At 39.1% G+C, this 24,466-nt stretch overlaps 1 protein-coding gene across 1 annotated transcript in view; it reads left to right on the top strand.

Annotated features, from left to right (window-relative positions):
• The window catches only part of LOC117260795 (protein diaphanous homolog 3-like), a 253,424-nt gene that overhangs the window by 4,114 nt on the left and 224,844 nt on the right, over window positions 1-24,466 (top strand). Inside the window, exons 2-5 of the mRNA XM_078174650.1 lie at window positions 5,225-5,257; window positions 5,703-5,885; window positions 7,997-8,101; window positions 19,921-20,051. Of these exons, the coding sequence (XP_078030776.1) occupies window positions 5,225-5,257; window positions 5,703-5,885; window positions 7,997-8,101; window positions 19,921-20,051 (452 nt within the window). The remainder of the gene's footprint in view (window positions 1-5,224; window positions 5,258-5,702; window positions 5,886-7,996; window positions 8,102-19,920; window positions 20,052-24,466) is intronic.

Here is a 24,466-nt window from a genome sequence, read left to right as displayed (position 1 = left end):
AGTTTGTTGCACCAAAGCAGATTTTTCTGTGACTTTTAATTGTTAAAAGTTACTTTGCTGAGTGGAGTTTCAGTCAGTGCTTGAGGTCTTGTTGAAAAGCTAAAGGTATAGGAGATTAATCAATAAGTCAGTTGACAGTAAATACAATAAAAAAAGGAATCTAAATCACTAAATCTTGTGCTCTATGAGTGACAGGTTCAAGTCTGGGGTCTGTTATACTTGTGAACAAAACCACCCATGCGGGAAAAAAAACACTTATGTTATTTATGAAGGGATTTCTACAGAAAATGTTTAGAGCTGGACCCAAATATTTGACTATTTTGATATTAATTTATTGGGTAGGTATTCAGTTTTCATTTTGAGATTCAGATAGTCTTTGGTTTTTTTCTTTGTGTTTTTTTTCCACAGCCTTTTGTCCAGTGTTATCCTGGATTTGGAGCCTATGATCATTTATGCGGGTCTATAATTTATCCATTATAATAAAAATTGTCACAAGCTGTTATTATGTCACAAAATGTGCACAGATATTACCTTGTAGACATGAGCTTGTTTAACCAAACCCATCGGGATTGCAAACAAATAAAACACACCAAACCTTTTGGAAATTTTCTTTTTAAAATAACAAATAATTCAAAAAACACTGTAGAATTACAGAAACTTTGAGAATGAATGCCTCTAATTAAACCAAAACACACTTGTTGTGGCACTATGCTGTCCATCTCAGTTGAGAACGGAGAAATACTGAGCCGAATCTTTCTGAATCTTTGAATACTGATACCGATTGAATCTCTCTATGTAGTGACTTTCCATTCCTGTTGACTCCGAGCAAAGCTCCAAAGCCGAAAAAATGGCATTCGGGACAGCCCTAGGCATGTTTATTTAAATCTTGACTAAAAAGGCCATAGTATTGAGGGTTTATTTTTCAATTCTGGTAAATGAGATGGTGGAGCATCAATGTTTAGTTCACTGTGGTCGATTTTGCCTTGCCATCAGAATTTGCAGCCCCTCTAGGCCTGTGCAATTGCTCAAAGGTCTAAAAGTGAAATAAAGTAGAATAACAAAAATAAATGGTTAGCAGGGCTGTTATCGAAGGGTCCAGAAAATAACAATTTTAAAATCTGCTGTCTTTGTATGCTGTCTTGTTTGGGTTGGTTCTTGGGTTCTGATCTGCATGAAACATTCCCTTTCTGTTAGGGATGTAACGATACCAGAAACTCACGATACGATATTATCACAATAAAGAGTCCACGATACGATATATATCACGATATTTATACAAGGGAAAAAAAAAGAGAAAATTTATTGTTCAAAATAGCTATTATATTCAAAAATAGTGCATGTACACTGTACAGCATGTTATTTTTAACTTGGAAGCATATCATAAACAAATCAACACACAGTTGAACATGTGCTTTCATTTCCCCCCTATTACTGCTAGGCAGGCAGACATTAAAGTGCCATAACAAAGTCATGTCAGTTAAAACTATAGTGACAGAATATGAAAATGGAAACATTCAGTATTTTTTAACCTACTCTGAACAAAAGTAGTGTAGTACTATTACTAGAAAGTCATCTGAATGACATCCAATTATGAGGATCTTAATATTCATCAAATATACAAAACTTAAAACAATCAGACCCTGCAACAACAACAAAATTAACAAATTAGAAATAATGTAAACTCAATAACACACAATCCCTCACTCACAGATAGAGATAGAGAGAGAGAGAGAGAGAGAGAGAGAGAGTGTGTGTGTAAAAGAAAACCAAAATAGATAAAGCCCAGCCATTTCCCTGGAAGTCATAGAAAAACTCAAAAACGCACATTCACTCAGTTTGTTCACGCCAGGTTGACAATCTTTACATCAAGGAGACCCTAACACTTTCTCAGAACAGGAGATGAGGAGAGGAGAGCTCTGGTCCTGCGCTTTCATGTGATATGTGTGGCATTTCTGTGCGACCCTGCATTCGCGAGTAATCCATCCAAGAGTAATGTGTGTGCAAAGCTGTATGAAAGCTCTGTTATACATAATTTTAGTGTAACTTCATCATTGTTTTTCGCTGTGAAAACATTAGACTACTGACAAGTGCTCTTGTCGGAAAGCCACGATTCCGCTGTTTCACGTGATATGCGTGGCTTCTTGCTATGATGAACGGTCGCGGAGAAAATACACAGAGAAGAACAGTCAATCTCCTTACTTTTATTCGCTGTTCCTCCGGTCACGCACAGGTCAGAGTCGGAGGCTGAGAGGGTGAGCTGCACGAGTCTGCTCTCACCTGCACGCGCAGTTGCATGCAAAGGATTATGAGGAATGTAGTCGCACAGTCATATTACCGGCTCTGTAGGAGAACGCAGCTATATAACTACCGTGGCATTTCCATGACGGTATCGAGAATTTATTTTATCGCGACACCGTGAAATTCGACATATCGTTACATGCCTACTTTCTGTGTTTACATGTCTTTTCTCTTGTGGTTTGCATGTGCAGTGTTTTATGAATCAGTGTTTTCTGTACGAGTCGTTATCTCAGTTAACTGAAAAAGATGTCGAAGTTCAGTGTTTCCCCAAGATCAACTATCTTGTTTTCATGTACTGGCAATTTCCTTCATGGTACAGTAGTTATTCAGTTATGGCCATTATCTAGTACTTAGAATAGTTATGTCTAATTGCTGGGGTTCATCTTGGTTAGTTTTGTCCTAAATATGCCCACTCAAGCATCGTTTGTCAAGTTGTGGGCAGATGAAGTCAAAGTTTGACGACTATGTCTAATTAGTAGGCCAGTTGTCCACTTGAGGACAACATGATTTCTAAAGTAGACATTTGGTGGGTCATTTGATTAGTATTCTCTCATGTCAGCTTTGAGTCTCGCACATTTTGAACAAAAATGTATGATGTTAATCTCGGAGCATCATTAGCGGGATGTTTTATTGACAGGTTGACACATTTATTTTTACCAGGTGATTTTATAATATTAATTAAACACTGGTATGTATTGATTTATTTCTCTGAGGTTCTGTGCACTCTGCTGCTATGTTTTTTAAAAGAAGAAATTATTTCAGAATGTTATTGATTAGGACTTTTTAAGGTTTTAAAATCTTCTGGATTTAGTCTGATGAGGTTTATGAGTACATATAGAGACTGAAAGCATATGTGTGAGACAGACATATACACTGTATGTAGCTTACATATTTTGTTATAAATCAGATTTATGTATGGGATTGTCCCCTATGGAGAAATAGTCAATAACATTGTTGATAACATAAAGGGAGACGTAGCCTTTCAATGCCTGTTTGTCATTATGAGAACATTTTGAAATGTAATGTTTTCTGTTCATGTATTGACTTCCTGTTCCTTATTAGGATGATTCCTTTGGCGTTTTTTTTGATTCTGCACTCCTTTTTCCAAATCCATATGGCAGCTTTCCCAAGAAGTCTGCAGAAAAAACAAACAAACAAACAAAAAATGTGCTAGAGCAGAAAAAGCAGCAGACAAAACTTGCTCGGCAGGCACTGAGGTAGCTGGTACGCACAGATAACAACAGGCCAACTGCCAATCTCCTCTTCGACTGCACAAGTGGATCCTTTATAATTTGCAGACAGGGCTTGTTAGAGAAGCACTTTATAGGCAGCAATTTTTGTTTAAATGACTAGTGTCGCCGATGTTGACTAACACGTCACTTGGGTTTAGACATTTAAACATATATTTAATAATCTGCTAAAGTGCACTGCTGGGTGCCCCAAAAGGATTTTCTTTTTGTAGGGAAAGTTTGGCACCCACCCCATTGTGCTTGGTGATTATTGTTCCGGGCTCCTGGGGGAATGTGTGCTCGTTAGGGCTTCACTCAGCTGGCATACATTGGTTTTATTAAAACCTGTTGGTCAGCTGCTGCAAATCGTAATATCTAAGCAGGTTCACCTACACACGTCAATCCAATGAGCCACTACAACTTCCAGATATCCATCCTATTGAACTCCTTCTGGATAAATGACAGCAGTGCAAACTTCTTTTTGAATCTCAAAATGAATGTAATAAAGTAGAGGCAAAACAACAGCAACATATCACTGTCCTTATCCGTCAGACTTGGCTCTGTCTTTCTCTCTTGACACCAAAAACACACCGAACAGTAGCGAAGTGCGGCCTGCAGTGAACTGCCATGCAATGGCTGTGGCCGTTTTATTCTGCGGCGAAGTGCAGCCAAACTAAAAAATTGTGGATAGTTTAACATTTGGGCGGCAAATTGCAGCTAGAGAATGCCCGTCGCCAATTGGTCCTGTGACTTCTGTGACATGTTGACCTATGCAAAGAAATTCTTCCTGCCTGAAACACACGAACACGCCTCATGGCTGCAGAAAGATATAATTATTATGGTGTTATGGTGAGCTGCACTTTGCCAATGCTAGGTGTGTTTTGGGTGTAACGCTGCAAAAAATGAACGCCACCTGTAACTTGTGATTTCTGTTACAACTCAGTAGGCTGCAACAAAGATGGGAGACCAGACGAGTTTACAAAGAGTTAAAAGTTTATTGATTTACAAAATACTGATAAATAACTAAATAAACATGAAAGTCAATAATCAGTCATGTCTGCATGTATGGGTGTTGTGGTGGCGAAAAGGCCTAGAAATACTTGCCCCTTAAGCTCAAGTTAGAAGCAAAACATGTTTACCAAAATTGAGCAAACCTGAATGGTCTCACTCTGGGGAGAAGTCTAAGAGCAGAGTGACCTGGCAAACATTGTGGTGGAGAAACATTGTGATGGGGAAATAGATGTTGTTGGCAGAACAAAGTATGGTAAAGTATGGTACGGCAAGTATTAAGATGAAGATGAGTGCGAATTCTGGAAACAGCAGGAAATCACACCCTCAGACACACATGGAAAGTTAGGGATGATGTTTATCTGAGGAGGAGTATAGTGTTTGGTGAACTGCTCTATGGGGCTGTCTCAGTGTTGCGGCGTTTGAAGCTGTCCCAAGATTGTCCCAGAGTCATACAAGTCTTTTTTCAACTGTGAAAATGTCTGTAGACAAAGCAAAAGAACAGCAGCTGCACCATGAGGGATGAGGGATCCTACTCTAAGTTAGCAAGCAGTGATATCTGTTCATAAATAACAGCACATTTTTTTGTTCTTGACTCCTGTAGAGTTAAAACATTAAATCTGTTTTATAACATTTGATACAGCTGCTTTTTGTATCCTGATTTGTTTTTTTCTGTTCCCCACCTGTAGCACTTACCCTTTAAAAACATCACAGATGATGTGGTAAGATTTTGAGAAATTGGCGTGCTTTCTCTCCTCCTGCATGTCAATCTTTGCAACATCTAACATCACTTTACTAAAACTCATCTAATCTGCTTATTTTGAGTGGCAATGAAATTGGTCTCCATTGCCAGACGTTGGTTTCATTCACATCATGGAGCACAGGCTGCTTTTCTCACTTACTAATGTTGACTCTGCGTTTTATCCTGATAGTGCAGTGCTCAACATGTGTTCAACAGATGTTCTGAGTACTGTATGTGCTTTGTTCACACTAATAGCATCGTTTTTCTAAGTCATTAATAGGCTAATTGTTTTGTCTACTTTGTTCTTAGTATTAACCGTTTAAATATGCTCATGAGCTAACACATCTTTTATGTATTTGAACCTAGCACTGGGAATTCTTGTGTACTTTTCTCTGTTTTAATTGTGTTTTCTTTGTTGTCTACAGCTGGACAGATTCGCCAGTATTCGGATTCCAGGTAGTAAAAAGGAGCGGCCACCGTTATCACACTCCAAACACAATACCAACGATTGGTCCATTTCGTCATCATCCACCTCACATCAGTTTGAGGAACTCTCATCAAAGATCACCTCGGAAAAAGAGATCCTGGCTCTGTTTGAAAAGATGATGGTATGTTGTTTTGTCATTGTACAGTATCAACAGAGAAACAGTATAGCAGCTTGTGTAAAACCCAATCTGACGCCACAGTGACTGAGCAGTAAAGATTTGGGTGAAGATTTTAGAGAAGGAACACTGAACAGAACAAAGTGAGCATGCTCCATGTTTGAGTATCTTTCAGATGTATCGTCACATTTAAATAAAAATATGGGAAATCAGTAAAAGCAAAATAAGCAACACTAAAGCACACTACTAAAATGCAGACTATTTTTTGGTTAAATAGAATTCATGACAAATACGACAAAGCTTTCAGCTGAATAATGGCTCTAATAATAGACACTCCTTTACCCTGTTTATCAGTCAAATGCTCAGACTCCTTTTAAGTTTTTGAAAGAGTTCGGATAAAAGAACACGGATTTTCTCAGACTTTTGAGCCCGCTGTTTTCTAATAGTACATTCTGTAACATCATATTACCATTTGAAATACGAACGCTGTAAAGACGTTGAGAGACGACTTCCACTTGTTTTTTTTTCCACTTTTTAGGAATTGATTAAATTACTTGAGACTTTTGGGGCTGCCTACTGCCAGACTTATTTCATGACGTTATTCACAATGGTAATAACATTAGGGCTATTACATCCATAAATGCAACACTTGTATAGCTCACTTTGGAACAGGCTTCAACATTGGGCCTCATTCACCAATATCAGAATTGTTTGTGTCTTTTTTCTTACAATGATGAATCCCCTTGTCCAAGTAAAGTGAAGGCGCATGCCACTTGATCCGAATTAGCATAGGTAAATGCCCGCCAATACCCATAGAGGTAGCAGTTGAGCACTTCCGGTTCCCTTGTCCTGAAGTCAGTGGGTCTTTTGAGTAGGTTTTTGGTGAACAAAACACACAAGTATCACATACTTTTGTGCCACAGAGCTTATTTTATACAATAATGCAAAATCCAATGGGAAAACCCATTGGCTTTTTTTTCAAGAGAACCAGGGTGATGCTAAGTTTCATGTTGGCCTTCAAAAAATCTTCATCCCTGCAGCACTCTGTTGAGTCAAGAACGCCCAAACGAAAGTCTAAATAGGCATTACAGGAAGTGGACGCCAAATGCACTGTGATATTTAGTGGCATTAGTAGTGGATATAAAATAACATGCAAAAAAAAAGATGTATGGGATGCTATAACTTGTTCAGTGAACGCTGGATCTGGAGAAGGGCACACAATTGATGAAGTAAAGAAAAACATTGCCAAACACAGAAAAGAGGCACTGACCACTGGAGAATGATATCCATCCATCCATCCATCCATCCACTTATCCAGAGCCAGAGCTAGCGACTCTTTCCAGTTCCTCCTGGGGGACCCCAAGGCGTTCCCAGGCCCAGGTTCTCTGGATTTTCAGCCATGGTCATGGAAGATGCGTTCCCTACTCCGGGCATTATTCTGCAACATATTGCAGCAACAATAAATATGCCATTGTACAAGTAGATCTAGGGTGCAGACATAGGCGTACTTCAGTCCTACGCATAGTGTGATCATTCACTGATAAGTGGATGGCATGGTTCTCCATTAACATAATTAATGTGACTTGAAGTGTTAGTGTAGTGATCAACTGTAGAATTAAAGAAAACACAATAACCATAATTTGCACAAACATGTCAGCGCTCAAAAGTGCACGTGTGCTCTTGAGTATGTGTAGAGTCTGTTCTTAACAATAAATCCCAAATAGAAAAGTAGTAAATCTTTGTGAAAGCTCCATAAGTGGGTTTTAAGACAAAATTTCTTGGTAAATGAGGCCCATTCTTGTCATTACATTAAAAAAGCTGCTGTTGTGAATACAATAATGTCTAATTTTCTAATATGATATGACCCCAATTTTCAAACATAATTTCCAGAAATTAAACACTGTTTTATGTTTCTGGATTAAATAAAATTGGGAGAAAAAAAGCTGTCTACACTTAAACTGCACCAAAGCTTATATTGCTCAAGTATTTCATAATAAGTCCTGTCACCAGAGGTGCTGCTAAATCCTAAACAAAAAAGAATATTGCATTTTAAATTACATTTTATTAAAATTTCAATAAGACTTATTCCTTTATTCTGTTTTTTTCTGTCTTTTCAGGAGGACATGAACTTGAATGAGGAAAAAAAGACTCCTTTGAGAGAGAAGGACCTCAACACAAAGAGAGAGATGGTCATCCAGTATATTTTTACTGCCTCTAAAACTGTAAGTTTATTTTTAACTTCATTTTATTGTCCATATTTCGCTGCCTAACTTTATATAGTTACATGATTTGTGTTTAAATATTATGTACTTTTAAGACCTTGTACTGTGCGAACATATTGTGTCATTTGTGTATTTTTGAAAGAAAAATGACATCCCATGTGGGAGCAGGCCCAGGAGAGACTGGGTAGGGATTGAATTTGTAGTAAATCTGATTACAAGCCAGTGAAATCTCATTTGTCTTGCCATTTCAATCTGGAAGAGATGTAGTTACACCTGCACTGGGACACATTTATAAAAATACACATTCTGTTTTGAGGGTGTGAATATTTAACAGAGTAGTCATTTAAATGCAAAATTAAAAGTAGTCATGATGTGAAACCTGGTACCTTGCAAGAATTAAAATAAATAAATAAATAAATAAAAATCGGTCATCAAATTAGAGAGGATGTGCTTATGTCATGGAAGGAGAGAGCCCACTCACTAATATCCAAATAAACCCAGTAGCATGCCTGCTGCCTTGCTGCATACAGAGCTTGTCTCTCTCCTCCTCACACTCTCATTTTCTCTCTGCCTTTTTTGCTCTCCCTCTCTGGTTGGCTCACCCAGTCCCAAAAGGTGTTCAAAATAGATTTTCAGCTTTAATAATTTCTGTTGCTTTTGGGTGATAGTGCATTACAACATAAATTGTTGATGTTTTTGAGTAATAGTGCTTCACAACACAAATGGATGAGGTTTGGTATTAATTCTTAATAACATTTTTTTTTTGGGTGTTGGAAGATAATTGATTAGTTTTTGTGCGTTTGCCATCATGCTTGATTGGCCCTTCTCCAAAGTTTCAGCATTGAGCCCCAAGCTTTTCCTTTACTCACCCCCACAGCAGACAGACGGATCTTGATAGAGGGTGATAAAACTGTTAGTGTTCAGAGGAAAATGATTAAATCTCCAAAGAAATGGAAACTTTGGACCATTCTTTCTCTCCCGGACCAAAAAAGGCCATGTTTTACATCGATTTCTCTTACCCTTAAGAATAGAATCCTATTGAAAGACCACAAATTGCAGGTGATACTCCATTAAATATCTACCCCAGAGTGTGTTCATAGTTAATATGGATTTGGTCCGTGATACTTACTTTGAATAATAATGAAAACTCAGCCTACCTGAGGTGTTTTTTGTATTGATTTTATATTACAGAAGCTTGAGAATAACCTTTTTGTGGAGGCACATCCAAGCTTAAATCAACTGTTGCTAACAAATATCACAGATATTAACCACAGGGATGGGAATTGAGAACCGGTTCCGAATTGTCCGTTCCATCAGATTCATACGCCTCCAAGCTTATCCAGGGATTCCCACACATTAATTTATTTGTGGCGGCCTGCCATAATATTAACATGTGTTGGCACATATCTGCTTTCCATTTTTGGTGCCTGACCATTCATTAGGAGCGCTGTTGGAATATATATACCGTTAATTCATTGCACCACACTCTTGGGGCCGCAGAACCCCAGGCACGGTGCATGTGAAACTTAACCCTTCATTGCTTTGGGTCAAAGAGTTTGCTTTCAGTCAATCAATCAATCAATCAATCAATCAATCAATTAAAATTTATAAAGCCCAATATCACAAATCACAATTTGCCTCAGAGTAGGCTTGTGCCGATTTCCGGTTTAACTGGTTCGGTCCGGTTTAAGAGCTCCACACGGTTTAATTCACGTCAACCTGATAAACCGAAGGAGAAAAAAAAAAAAAAAGCTTTTCACATTGGCAGCGTGTCAAGGGACTATATTCAACTTATCTTGCATTGTAACATGCATTATAACAACTTAATAAGGTTTATGTTTGTTTATAAATTAAGTGGAAGAGCCTACAAGTGTTTTGTTTAGTTTGTCTCAGAGGCTTCAGAGGGACTCAGCGGCTCCACTCTGCTCAGCTGTCTGCTGCTGCTGCAAGAGATCAAATTTCATTGGGGGCGGGGAAAAGTACGAGGGAGTCAGCAGTCATTCAGTTTGTTGCCCTAGTAACCCGTTTCCACTGAAGAAGTTCCTGGTACTATTTGGGGGGCTGGAACTACTACAGGAACGTCCTCTCGCTCGGTCCTCTCAACCGCCGTGTCTTGAGTGGAGTCGCAGGAAGGTTCCTTGGTGTCCTTCTGCGTCTTCTTCTTCTTGTGTAACCTTGTGTGTATTGGCGATTAATACAGTATTACCGCCACCTAGTGGATTGGAAGCGCATTACACCTATAATGGGCTTTTATTGGGAAAAATAGCTCAAATGTGACTCCCAGTGGTAAAATTAGGTATATAATTCGATATATCGGTTCGGTTAGATATTTGGCTTTAAATCAAACCGGTTGGAAAATTTTCAAACCGGCACAAGTCTACCTCAGAGGGCTTTACAGCATACGACATCCCTCTGTCCTTAGGACCCTCGCAGTGGATAAGGAAAAACTCCCCCAATAAAACCCTTTAACGGGGGAAAAAATGGTAGAAACCTCAGGAAGAGCAACTGAGGAGGGATCCCTCCTTCAGGACGGACAGATGTGCAACAGATGTCGTACAGAACATCTTTCGAACATCTGTTGTACAGAACAGTTTTCACTTGCCTCTGCAGCAGCTGCTCCTCTCATCTATCGTTCTGATCTGATCAGCTCTGATCTGATGGACTGATCAATCATCATTGTCCATGACTTAGACGAACTGCTGCTGCTGAGGAAAAAAAATCATGAATAGTTTTGATTGCGCTGTATTTACCCCTGAATTTAGAGAGGGAGCACATAATGATAGAGATGGCCCCACACATACACACAAAGAAACCCTCGAAGGTTGCTGGCATGTTTGACAGTTGTGCATTGTACAACAATGTTGTCAGACTTGTGCATCTATGCTAGTAGAAACCTGCAACAAGAAGAGGAGGGAGGTGTCATGGCAGAAATTAAAAAAATGGTCCAAAGCATGGCTTCATTTCACAAAGAAAGATGACAACAGTGCTGTTGTAATATCTGTAAAATGATAATTTCAAGTTAAGGAGGAAACACTGGCACTTTGCTGGTCTTCAATTCCAGGAATACTATGTATTTGACACGCTACGCCACTGCTTCCCAACCAACTAACACGTCCGTTACCAAGGGTAATTATCCTACGTCATAATAACATCAGGACCACGCAGGCAGGCTCAGCAGATTTTTTTTCTCTGACAAAGAAATCCTATATGACACGAAATGCTGTCCAAATATTCAATCAATATAGATATCAATGTCAATAAGGGTATAACCGATAATATCATTGGTATCAATACAATCTTATCAGGTCCCATCCCTAATTAACCAGAGCTCAGGTTACCTCAAATTGCACTGGTGAACGCTTAGATCATTCTTAACATGTTTGTTTTTTTAAATGTTAACAAGTTGGCACAGTGTCTTGCAAAGAAGGCTTAAATTTAATATATTTGCTTTAATCAGACATCCTTCCAAAGTTGCCCGAGGCTGTCCATCTCTAGTTACCATGGGGACCATCAGCCTGCTTATAAGCTTCCATTCGTTTACCTGCATAGCAAAAAGAAATAGGAGACATTGCGCTCAACTCACAGTTCGACCTTGAAGACTGGGTGCTGTGCACTGAAATAGGGACGGTGGTAATAGGGACGGAATAATTCTCCAAAGGGAGGCATGTTGGATACACTTCCTTGATGCCTTCATTCCCAGTTGGATGAATGAAGGAATTTCATTAGCTTGTTTCTAATGAAGTGACTATAATTTGTGTTGTTCCCTTTATTTTTCATGACTTATTATCCTACGCCATGAGGGTCTGTGCCTGAAAAGGTTGTGGCAACCCCCCCTGTTTGGATTCACAAGTTGTGCGGGTTGCAGTCACCTTTAATTAACCCCACCTGTGTATATTGATTGGGAAATTGCCAGAATACATGCTGAAGAAGGGCATCTTTCCTGAAACGTCCGTGTGGCAATATTAAAATGCCGAACTGAAGTGCTGTCCTAGTTTTACCATCTTTTTTTTTACCTGCATAGTAAAATAATGTTGCCATTGGCCAAAAGGCATCAAATTAAAATCCTACAAAACACCAGTTTTATGAAATGCTACATTTACATAAGTCATGGTAAATTGCTTATTTCGAGAGGGAAGTTGTGAAAAAAAAAAAAAAGCATGTTGACATACGGCATCTCTCATGTTGGTAATTACTGAGTTAATATATTGTGACAGTGTGTGTGTAAGATACTCAGCAGGCTGGATTTAATTCTGCTTTCAATTCTTAAATCACTCTCAAGACCATGGTCAAATTATGGCCATTATTTTATGAGGCTGGTTGGGCTCTCATGTAATAATTTGCCCTCTCAGACCAATACCAGGCCCTTCAGCAATAACACACTCAAGGTTATGCTGTTATTACAGGTGGATGAAGCTTTGGGGGCTTTCTTTCTATTTGCGCGAAAATGACTCAAGGCCTCGGGCTGGGGCGTCCAACACAGACAGCACAGTGACATCTGGTGGCTTGTAAAACTTATAGCAGCCCTTTAAGACAGGAGCCAAGGCACTACCACACCTCGCTGGTTTTAATTGTTTTAGCCTCATATGTGTGCAATAAAAGTCAGAGAAGCCTGCGTGCTATTATTAAATCTGTAATACTTGAGTTCAGAGGTGCTGCATTAAAAGTAGATGCTGTGCAAATAATGAATCATTTAAATGCATAGTCCAAAAAGCCTAGACATGCATACGCCCAAGTTGGCTTATGTGTTTTAAGTTCATGGCTGATATTTATGGAATAATATGTAACACATGAGCTGTGATGTGATTGGAAAATGATACTGACTAAATGCTCTTATTACTTCTATGACATTTTTACTTCATACAAGGTGGAAATGTGCTCATATACATGATTATACCTTTCTGTACATCTCCATATTTTTCAATTTGTCTCCTCTTTTATCTCACTGATGTGCCTGTCACATATAATAATAGTTTAGCTGCAAAACTTAAAAAACTGTCAATTGAATGAGGCTCTTTAAAAGCTTTGGACATCATCAGTCCCGTGGTATTCTTCATTTATTACAAGCTCTGGCACAACGTACTGAAACAGTAAGCTTCAGTGGAGTAAACAAACTCTGGTGTGCTGGTATCATCCGCCCATCTTTACTATATCGTGTTGTACTGTTGCACAAGTTTCCTGTTAAAGTGATTTTTTTTTTTTCAGTTGACTATTGAATTTTTTTTGACTGGAGATGGGGAATGTTTCCCTCCTACCAAAAAAACTCAGGAATAAGGGGATGTATATTGATGTATGTTCTGTGCTGACTTAGTCAAGTATGGCTCAGGCTTGCGATTTTCGTAGATTGCCTTGCAGAGAAACAATTGTCATGTATTTTGTTATACAAAATAATCTCTGACCTTTTGCCAGTGTGTTGCGGCGCAGCAGTTGTCTTGAAATAACCAAAATAATTCTACTTCTCAGAGACCCCACTGTGTTGATTTGTCTGCAGTGCCCCTGCTGTGTGGGAAATGGTGTTTTACTTAGTGTTGCCTTTTAAAGCAAGAATTTTCAGAGAAGTCTCTCAGTGTCTCAGTGATGCACAGCATGTCACTAAGACTGAAGAGAGGGGCAAATTAATAGGCCATTAAAAAATCCCTGTGTTCTCAACTAGTGTTCTTATTTGCAAAGAAAGTATTTTTCAAGTCTCCTGTATCTTGATACAGTATTCATACTGTAATTGTTCTCCTGTACAGCTTTGAAGAGATTACTTACTTATGCAGTTTCAATAATATCGATGTGGATCAAATCCTACAGTCTTTTATCAGTGCAAAAATGCTACAGTTCAGCAAAAGCCAGGGTTCCTACGCAAGTATGGAAAGTATGGAAATAAATTTGATCAATTTCCAGGTATTAAAAAGTATGGAAAATGAAAAATAAAGTATGGAAAATATTTATGTTTCCAGACTATTACCACTGTTCTAAAATACTGTTTTCTAAAATAGAAAATCAGGTATTTCCAAAAATAATTTAATCAATCTGGATCGTGTTTTATGCCGGGCCAAGCACAGTTTGTGTGAGAGCAAATGTCTCAGAAAACATACCGCCCCTTTTACCTGATTGACAAGTGGTATGTACAGTCTGCCCCATGACCCTCCTCCAACCCCCCAGGTATCAAGTTTCACTCCAACACTGCATCTTCGACAAGAAGACGAGTTTCACGTGGTTCACAATGGGTTGATGCAAGTTTTTGGATGGATGCCTTGACAATAGGCGATTCTGAGCCCCATGAAAGGAAAAAACAGCGACGTCTCGTTACTGCATCGCTTGCACCCAGAGTCCCAACCTTTTTGCCTCAGCCCAGACATTGAACTTACCCGAGTTTTTATTTGCATGCCATTATGGTACTTGGCTACAATTGCCTATTAAGAATAATTAAATATGATGTGAAATATGATACACTGATATATTTACTCAGATGTCGCATATTGTCTGAAAACAAACAAACAAAAAAACAAAACACTGAGAAGTCTGGAAATTAGGGTATGGAAAAGTATGGAATTTTGAAATTCCAAATGTGTAGGAACCCTGCAAAGCTAATATGAGCTTTGAGCAGTCTAATTTTGCCAAATCAAGTGGGTATCTTCCAAACTTGACTATTTTGCAGGCAATTTAATGTGAACCTTCTCTGACTTCCTCAGGATGAACTGCTTGCAAGTCTCAAAGACTTCTGATCTGATAACATTAAACACGAAGCACGAGCTCACTGTCTGAACATTAATCAAACATAAATGTAGTCTACTGATTTACAAATTCCAACTGTGGCTAAGACCTCAATTAAAGTGACTGAGTGTTGAAGGAGGATCACTGAAAGAGGAACATGTTCCCAAGTAGGTAAATGTACACGACAGAGTGAAAACAAAGCATGTGGACTGTAGACTGAGTACTAAAAAGAAAAAAAGCTTTAAAGTTTGTTGTGTTTAAGTTAACCTGATAAGCCTTTTAACATTGTAGTTTCTTTGAATTCCAGGATAACTAATCGGAGGAAAACTTTAAAACTTTTAGCAAAATTTGCCATTCAATTTAATGTCGACTGTGTTTTCATGGCATGAATTTCCGTGTTAGTTAATAACCATGCATTAGTAATAATTGCTACTCTTTTCCTAATAAAACCTCTGCTCATGGTGACATAAATATTTTACATGGTCTTGATTTGAATAGTTAATCCGTAAATTGCATGAATTCATAAACAGGTTGAGGCTCACTAGTTCAGGCTGTTGTATCAGTGCTTGGTGTGTTACAGCATGGTTTGGATGCACCAGAGGTAGTGGCGTTGACCTCTTACAGGAGTGGTGCTGTTTCTGTCATTCACAGGCACAGTATGATGTTTAGGTAATGTTGGCTTTCACTACAGCAGGGAGACGAAACCTTTGTTGCTTGTCGCAGATGGGATGTCAGTTGTTATCATTGTTATTTGCTATCTCTGCATCCTCTCCTCAGTGTCCGATATGTCTGAGGGGAGGTAGGGGGGGCTCAGAACAGAGGAGTAAGTGCTCTGATAGTGAGTGTGCACTGAGACAGAGAGATCAAGGCACTGTGGCCCTGCTCCACTTCCGTGTCCCGTCGTGTGGAGAGGAGGGCCCCAATGGAAAGGTTGGCTGAGATTGGGAAGCGATAGGAAGAAAGCTGCTCCATTACCATGATTGTTCTAGGCACAGTTATTTGAGAAAGAAGTGGAAATCGCTGACAGGATTTTTCCCCACAGGGGTGCAGGTAGACATGATGAGAGGACATTGATGTGCAGATTCATACTTGTTTGAAGTCAAATTTGACCATACCTCACCACTCTTGCTGGTGCAGTGAAAGGGTTTTTGCAAAGTTTGATGTGATACACGAAACAGTGGAGCACAATCCTTTGCACTGCAATTCAGTTTGCTTGTTTTGTACATAATTACTGTATGAATACATTCACCACATTGTGTATATACTGTGAATCGATCACTATATGTTGAAAATATAGTTAGAAATGGCACGGAATTCTTTAAAGTTGAAAAATTTTATTGGAAATGAAGAGGCAGACAGCTCACAGAGTACAAACCCTGGGCTGCCCCTGCAGCAAATGATGGGGCTGGGAGCGGGGGGGAACAGCTCCTCTGAATCCAGCAGTGGACCAACAGGCTGTCACTAATACTCCTTTGGCTAGAAAGGCCCAGCCAGAAGTGCCTGTTGCTGCCATGAGCGGCACCCATGGTTCTCTGACTGCTTGAGGCCTTAGAAATACCAAGAGACAAACAGGCTGGTCATCATCATGTCCATCCAGGACGGGAGAGTTGTTTGACCACTGGGCCAGAAGAAGAAAAGGGAGGGAGGTAGACACTTACTGTATCAATGATGGAAGTACTACGTGATTGGGAGGAGGGTGCATTTATATGTCTTGCAGTAATGAAGCAGAGCATTATTGGGGTAAACCAATGGCAAAGTTCCTTTTTTGTCTTTTTCCAGAGGTTTAAACTGGATACCAAGCTATTCAGTAGCCACTTAGCTACTATCACAAGAGACTTGGAGCTGATACCAATGTTTTTGCTTTCCTGGCTCTTATTCAGCATGCACATGTAGATTTGGCTCTGTCTATATGCAGTATCAGTTGCCCTTTCTGAAGCCTATAGAGGTGCTTATGATCAGTATAACACACATTCATTGATGATTGAAGGTAAAAGTGGGTCTTTTAAGTGAGATAGATTTTGACAGCTAGTTTAACATTTATTATATATTGAGGAGAATGTCATAGATTGGGGCCTGAGGTGTCATGGGAGATACAGGCTGGGCAGAGTTCCATTGTTTTGGCAGCCTGCAGGGGTTAGGGATTATTTATCCCTGCTAGTGGTGATACAGGCTGATTTCTAAGGCCTTTGATGAATCAAAAACATACCCAACGATATGTGACGGCTTGGCATTAGTGCAGCTTTCTTGAAAAATCGAATAAGTGTAGCTTTCTCTCTACACCACTCTCCCACTGAAAAACCCACAAAAGACTTCAGCCTTAATTTCCCTGCTAGTCTTCCCAGATATTTAAAAGCTATGTGTGTGTATATTCACTAGTTTGGAGAGATGTGTGTGGATTGTTATTAGACTGGCGAGGTACAGGGGCTGCTTTTTTCATGATCAGACACATTTTCATCGGAAAGCTGTATTTACAAAGCCATCTTCCTATGGGTACATGAGGATTGGGGTCAGTGCAGGGGAAAAGGGTGACCTTTTAGTCATGCAAGTAGTCCAAATCTACATGTGACACTTGGCATGGTTTCCTAGAATCTCGCAGTGTGAAGGATGATGGCTGTCTCAGTTAATTGCTGTGCTTTCTGTTGATGACTAAATTGTGAGCCAACATCAAAATATTTCAGATTCTGTGCCTCTTAGGAAATGTGCATGTTTGGGAAATGTGTCATTTTGGTGTCAGATATTTGAAAGTTTGGTAACTAATAAAGATTCTCGACTTGCCACCATACTGAGGAGAACAGAGGAATAAGCTTTTGCGTTTATCCTTAACCCTGGGCTTGCTTAGGGATGTTAGGTGTCTGGCTTTGATCCAAAAGCTTTGAAAAAATAGGTGGTCAAAAACATGTTAGACTAATTACAAAATATCACTGCTGCGGGTGTTTTTTTTTTGGAATTTGATCTTAAGAAAGTGTTTTGAACTTTTCAGTGTTAATTAGGAAACTATTTTACAGATACAGGTATGAAAAAAAAGTGAAAATAGAAGTATGGTTGTCATAAAAACTATATAGTTATACACATGTATGCTTGTTGTATGTGGCTGTCATTCGTTTAACTTGCACATTGTCAGTTAATTAATAATGGCACACCTGCCCCAGGGACACCACAAACATGGTAAGGACACAGTTGTTGGGAGATTGAATGATTTTTTTCAGTAGTTACCAGTATACTGCCCACTACAGGTCACATTCAACCTCATGTAGGAAAGCCACCAACCTCACCTGCACATGCCCATCCAGAGGCAGACTTATTCCCATGCTAATGTGAGGTGAAACTAGGACTGTAGATGATGGCGATCACAGTGTTATCTTGGTCAATCTGGTCAATAATTTAACAGGATTACACACTGACTTTGGGAACATCATGCATTTATTGAACTTAAATAACTCGTGGCAGGTGGCCCATTGACTGAAATTCTTACTATAACCGTTAAGGCACTCATACTGGCATATTGTCAAAAAATAGATAAAAACCAATGACACAAATGTCAGTAATATAATGTAATTTTGTATCATAAGACTCTGACTTTATGATTCCTGTACTGCTAAAGTGCATGTATGAAGACATGTTGTAACGGAGCTTAAGCACTTTGACCATATGCTTTGTTTTTGTATTATCTGCGATGCACAGTATATGTGAGTGTGGTGAGATATCCGCAGTGATAAACACTCCATAACATTGATTAAAAATTTGCCACAGTCAAATCTGCAGTGGAAGGCTGCCTGAATGCTGTGGGGAGAAAGGCTCTCTGGTTTGTCTCGTTCCACTAATCCAGTGGTTCCCTACTGGTGGGTCGTGGTCCAAAAGTGGGTGGCGGGTCCATTCTGAACAGACCGCACATGACCTGCCAAAGTGTCAAGTTTGTAAAAAACATACTTTATTTTTAAGACCAATGAAATGCGGGTACAGAGCTTGTATTTTTAAGTGCAGCTCTCTTCTGTGGAGTGAGTGAGTAACAGACAGCTACTTGACAGAGACAACAAACTAGTATTAAACTGTGTGGACCTTGAACTAATGACTAAAAAGAAATCTGGACCCTGTAGCTGGACCAGTTGGAAACCACTGCTCTAACAGACACATTTGGGTGGCGCCATTGTAAAAAACGCGCCGGGATTATATTTTTGCTGAGGGTTGCTGCACAATATAAATGTGCAAGCATCACTTTGTATGTGCATGACCCTCCAGGAGCTACAGAAAAACTACTCACACATACTAACATCGGTGGTTCTATCAACCGTGTTGAATTGTGTTGAACACATCCAGGTTTCTCTTTGTTGAAGCCACTCACTCAGGTACAGCACTCTCAGCACCCACCTTAGTGTGCTTATGGTTGTAAATAAAACGTTGGCAGCCATTCTGAGAGCGCCGCCTCATAATGTAATGACAGCTCAACAGGCTGCACTCACAGTGGTCGAGGTGACAGCAAGTTATTTTTAGAAATAAAGTCACTCGAGGTTCGGAAAAGTTGCTAGATCTGGTGAGAACTTCCCAAAGTTTGCAACGCTGAGCCCACCGCTGTAAAGGAAAGTATGCTGTATTTAACGCAGGGTTAAGCATTATAAATTATTATAAATCCATGGTTAACATTAGGGATGATTATGCCAAGGCAGCTTTCCAGTCACCACTAATAAGAAAGGGAACATTCATAGAAATATTCTAGAGAAAGTTGACTTTTTTCTGGTCTTTTGTCTGCATATTGCCAGAAAATGTATTCATTCATGAGTGCCTTTTCATGAAAACAGGAATACTGCATCTCAAATGAAGAGAAAAGAATATGGAGAGACAGGCATATAACACACACACACACACACACACACACACACACACACACTTATCTGATTTATCAGGTATTATTAAAATAATATTAATTCAAGTAGGCTAGACTTAAATTGATTTTCAGGTGTATAAAGAGACAAGTGCACAATACTGGAAAGGGAACCTTGGTCACTTTTGCACATTTGTGATTTTGTGACTGACTGTTAAAGACTCTTTTTTGGCCTTGTGTTGTTTTGATGACTTTTTTTTCATGGCTGCACTAAAGAGATGTCTTCTTTCTCTCTCTCTTCCAGGGTAGCCTGAGAAGCAGTCATCAGATATCTCCCCAGGAATTCCTGGGAGAGTTGAAGTCAGGGGTGATGGACGAACGTCTGTTTGCCTGTCTAGACTCATTGCGAGTGTCCCTTACCAGCAACCCTGTCAGGTACAGTGCAAGGTTATGGCCGTGGAAATGGACTTGTTCTTTTAAAAGCCCTCACATTTGTGTCTTTTGTACTTATCACACAGAAGACGTCATTTTGATAGGATCACCATCGTACGCCATATTTTATTTAATATTCATACATGTCTTATTCTTTCTTTTCAAAAATGTGTTTATTCGTCAAAATAATTCTCATATTGCTTTACTGTAATGAAATGAAATGATTCAGGTAAGACATTTAAAAGGTGTTGAGTAGTGAAGTGAACAAAGCTGCAGCTCACATACTGTGAACCTCAGGGGTTGAAAATGCTACACGAGGAACAAAACACCAAAGCTTAATTACTGAGCTCATCCTGACTTGACCCAGAATCTGAGTGTTGTTGAAACTGAATGCAGAGAGTTCTACAAAGAATATTTTCTAACTCTTCTAAGTCTTAGCGTGGTGACTTTTTTTGTAATAACACAGTCTAGTTGTCTGCAAGAAGAATTAATATAGCATAACTTCTCTATTATTCTATACCAGCTAGTAGTTCAAGATTGTGGATAATTGAGGTTGGCACATTATTGTCAAATTCTGTGCAATCTAATGAAATCAATCCAGTAACCCTGCAATGAGAGCTGCCTCTTCAGGTTGTCGTAGATATGAAAAGGGTGCGATTCCACTGCACTCATCACCCAGGCCTCTGTCCACTTGTGATTTAAAGTATTTTTTCATACACTAGCAGGTGTTGCATGCAGTGTTTTTCCATGACATTACTTTTTATAGGGGAAATGGTTAATAAGACATGACAATGACAATTTAATTTTCACCTTTCATCCCTATGTATAGTCAAACAATCTCATTGTTCATAATTTCTTACTAATTATTGTCCATGTTGTGACATTTATTTTAGCTTGTATACTTACTAGAACAATAAGTCGCATTAACACTGACATTACGATAAATAGAGCTTAGTGTTGCCAAGGTACTGGAATTTCTAACTTTGATGCAATACCTAGAAAAATACTGATATTTGACACCATATTGAAGTGATAATACAGACATTTCATAAGTTATTAACTGCCAAACTGCAGTAATATTTAGCTTTTTCACTTTGGTAAGAAATAATCCTTACACTAACTTAACCCAATATTTGCAAAAGCTACAATTTAAAAATGACGGCGTGGGCTTCACATGCACACACACATTGCCCTACACCCTATGTAACATGTGAGAGTGGATAAAAAAAAACAACTTGTAAAATGCCATGCCACATGCAAGCTTTGATGCCCTCAGTCCAACTGTGTGAAAATGACCATGGCCTAGCCGGGTTGAAATCCAGTCCATATGTTTACAGTTAACATTATTATAAGAGTAGTGTGGCTCCTTTGGGGAACAGCTTGGTGCGCTGCAGCCCTACACTGAAGTGTAACTGAGTAATCACATAAGATATGCTTTCTCTTCATTTAAGAGCAATAGTAAAGATACAGAAGAGAAAATAAGACAGGTCTCTTAAATAAACGACTAATTGTTTTCCTCTTATGAAAAATCAAAATTCTTATTGCTTATTGCAAACAATAATGCGGCTCTAATTGCTACTTACACCATCTGATATTTTGTTTTTGGATATTTTATGCAGCACTGTGAGGGGAGTCGATGTGAATGTTCTTATCTGTGTGTGTGTGAGACTATCATAATCATAACATGAGTGAAGCTCAGGCTTTCACAAATTGACTGCAGTATTTTATTTTCTGTGGTTGTATCCCTAAGTTAAGTTTTGCTCAAGAAAATAAACAAGGAAAATAAAATGCTGCAGCCAATTTGTGAAAGCCTTACCAGCCACCATATTGATTTACCTTCTTAAAAGGGAAACTTTGCTGATTTTTTAAATTTTTTTTTTTTTATCCAGCTCTGTGTCACCTCAGTGTGATGCGGTGGATGCGCTCAGAGCAGGCAGCTGTTGCAGATTGGAGCAGAGAAGAAATTAGCAGTAAAGTTGTCAAGTGGTAGTAAATATACAGTATAGTTTGTCCATGAATAAACACTGCAGCTCCTCTAGACCCAAATCAAGTATCAGAGTCCTGCTTCTTAATTGCTGGGTAAAGTGAGGAGCGTTAGCCCCAAGGTGAACATCAGTCACGCTGACAGTGAGACTTTGAGTTAACTAAGTATTTTTAGAGTTGTTTAGCCAAAGTCAGCATGTGCTTTAGTTTGTCTGATTTATTACAATACCATTACTGACTGGAGATCAGTAAGACTCATATTGATTGTCATACATTTATGTTCACATCAGGCCTGTTGTTCTGCAGTGCTTTGTTGTTCATAGTCACAGTGATGATAATTATACTACTTGTTTACCAAGCTTGAAGTTATCAATATTCTACAGTGATTGATTGTTTTTACAATTCAGTAGCTAAAAAGCAATATATTATTCGTATCAGTTCATACATCAATTCATCTAATATCATCATAACATGAAGGCCTTGCTGACATGAAAGAGCAGTTTATATGTTGACTGTATCCAGTGTGGTATTGGTCATTCTATATCATGATGTATTGCTTGTGTATATTAGATTATTCTCTTGTTATTCTCTGTTCATATTCCAGATGTAACCATACTACAAATTCTGTAGTTGGACATTTTTAAGTCTAGACTAAGACGGTATGCACCAGTGCACATCCTGAATCTAATATTGATGTTGGCTGGGTTGTGCCCCACACTAATACTGTCATATACCGTATACCCTGGTAAAATGTCACAAAGGTTTTAATGTATGAAAAAGTAGATATTGCCCAAGCCTAGTGGCTACACTGGCTAGTTTTGTAAAGGTGTATTTATTGCCAGTTCAGGGGGAGGGGTGGTCCTTTGGCACTAACTAAGTCATATTAACAGGCAGGTCCATGGAAGTCTTGTCTTGGTTGTCTCTTCTCTTAGATTTAGATTGTTGCTTTGGGCTTTCTCTGTCTGAAGTCTGGGATTAGCATGCTTGTTTCTTATTATCATATACACTGCCAAAACCACTTTAAAGCAAGTTACAATCTTCCACTCAAACATTTAGTCTTCACTGACTTCCATTCTCTACCACCTCCTATCGCTATGCAGACAAATATATAATGTAAGCTACTTTAATGTCATAGATATTTTTTTTGTACAATATAGTGTTTCCACAGGATTTCAAAATAGCCTTTTCCAGGCCTGGAAAACTTTTGAAAGAATAATTTTATAACATAAATTATCTTCACAAATGTGAGCCATAATTAAAATTGGTTGACGAAAGCCTTTTATTATCTCAATTGACAAATTCAATGTAAGCGCAGAGCTCTCGGGCAACTTTACAAATGTTCTCCTTGTGAGGTAACATCTTTTCTACACCGACCTGAGTTGCAGCTTGTATGCCAGAGAAATGTAAATTCACACCATGCCAGGAAAGGGCAGATTTAATAGTGTTTGGCTTCACTTGGACAAGTATAATAGATGGCTGGGAAAAGGACCTGGGATGTGCAAAATGTGGACAGTCTGGGCAAACATTTGATATTTTGAACATGGGAGAGGCAGCACCAGCTAGCCATGCTAAAGGATCAAAATTGTGCTCTTAGCTCCATCGTTGGATTTTTTTTATCCTGGGTACGACAGTGAGGACACCTTTTGCTCTTCAGGATTGATTCAGGGACTTCGACCTCAGATCAACCTTGTGACCAGTATGAGGCAATGGAGGGAAAACCATCATTTTCAAGAGTGTGGGATGAGGTGAGGATTCTACTTGCCTTGTCTTCTTATCTCATGGACAGGCCAGTGTTGAGAGGGGATTTTCCATTAACTAAGAATTGACTGTGGAGACTCAGAGGGACAAATCTTTTGTGGCTCAAAGGCTCCTTGTTGACAATGTCAGATCTTTTGCGGGCATGACCATGGAAGATATCACAGAAGAACTGCTACTGTCAGCTACAGGAGCCATGCAGAACTACTGTGGCAACCTGGATGAAGAGAAGAGGAAGAAAGAGCAGCAAGCTGTTGACCTGAAGAAAAAAGCCTTCACATATGAGGTGGATGTTGTGAAAAAGTAGATGGCTAGGAGGATGGATACATTTGCACCCTTGAGAAATCAGTGGATGAATACTCTGAGGGAGAAAAGCAAGAAGCAAACTGACCTTCAGTCACCATATCCATCAGTGTCTGCCAAACTGCAGAAGAAAAGAAAGCACCTCTGCTAGAGATTGAAAAGCAGGTTGAAGAGAAGCTTATAGAAATTTAAAAATAAACCATGTGTAGGTTGTTTTTGGGGGTTTCTTAAGGGGGAAGCGCTCTTCTGTTAATGTTCCATTAGGTCAAAGGTAAATCCTCGAAGTCTGAAGATTGCAGTACACTTCACACAATGCCTTTCTTGCAAAGTAGTTCTGTCATGCTGTTCACGGCTGATTGAGGATGACTGCGGTGTTA

The sequence above is a fragment of the Epinephelus lanceolatus genome, chromosome 2 (genome assembly GCF_041903045.1).
Source record: "Epinephelus lanceolatus isolate andai-2023 chromosome 2, ASM4190304v1, whole genome shotgun sequence".
In the NCBI taxonomy this organism is placed as follows: Eukaryota; Metazoa; Chordata; class Actinopteri; order Perciformes; family Serranidae; genus Epinephelus; species Epinephelus lanceolatus.
Note: the sequence above shows the minus strand (reverse complement) of the source record. Positions and strands in the feature narration are given on the sequence as shown.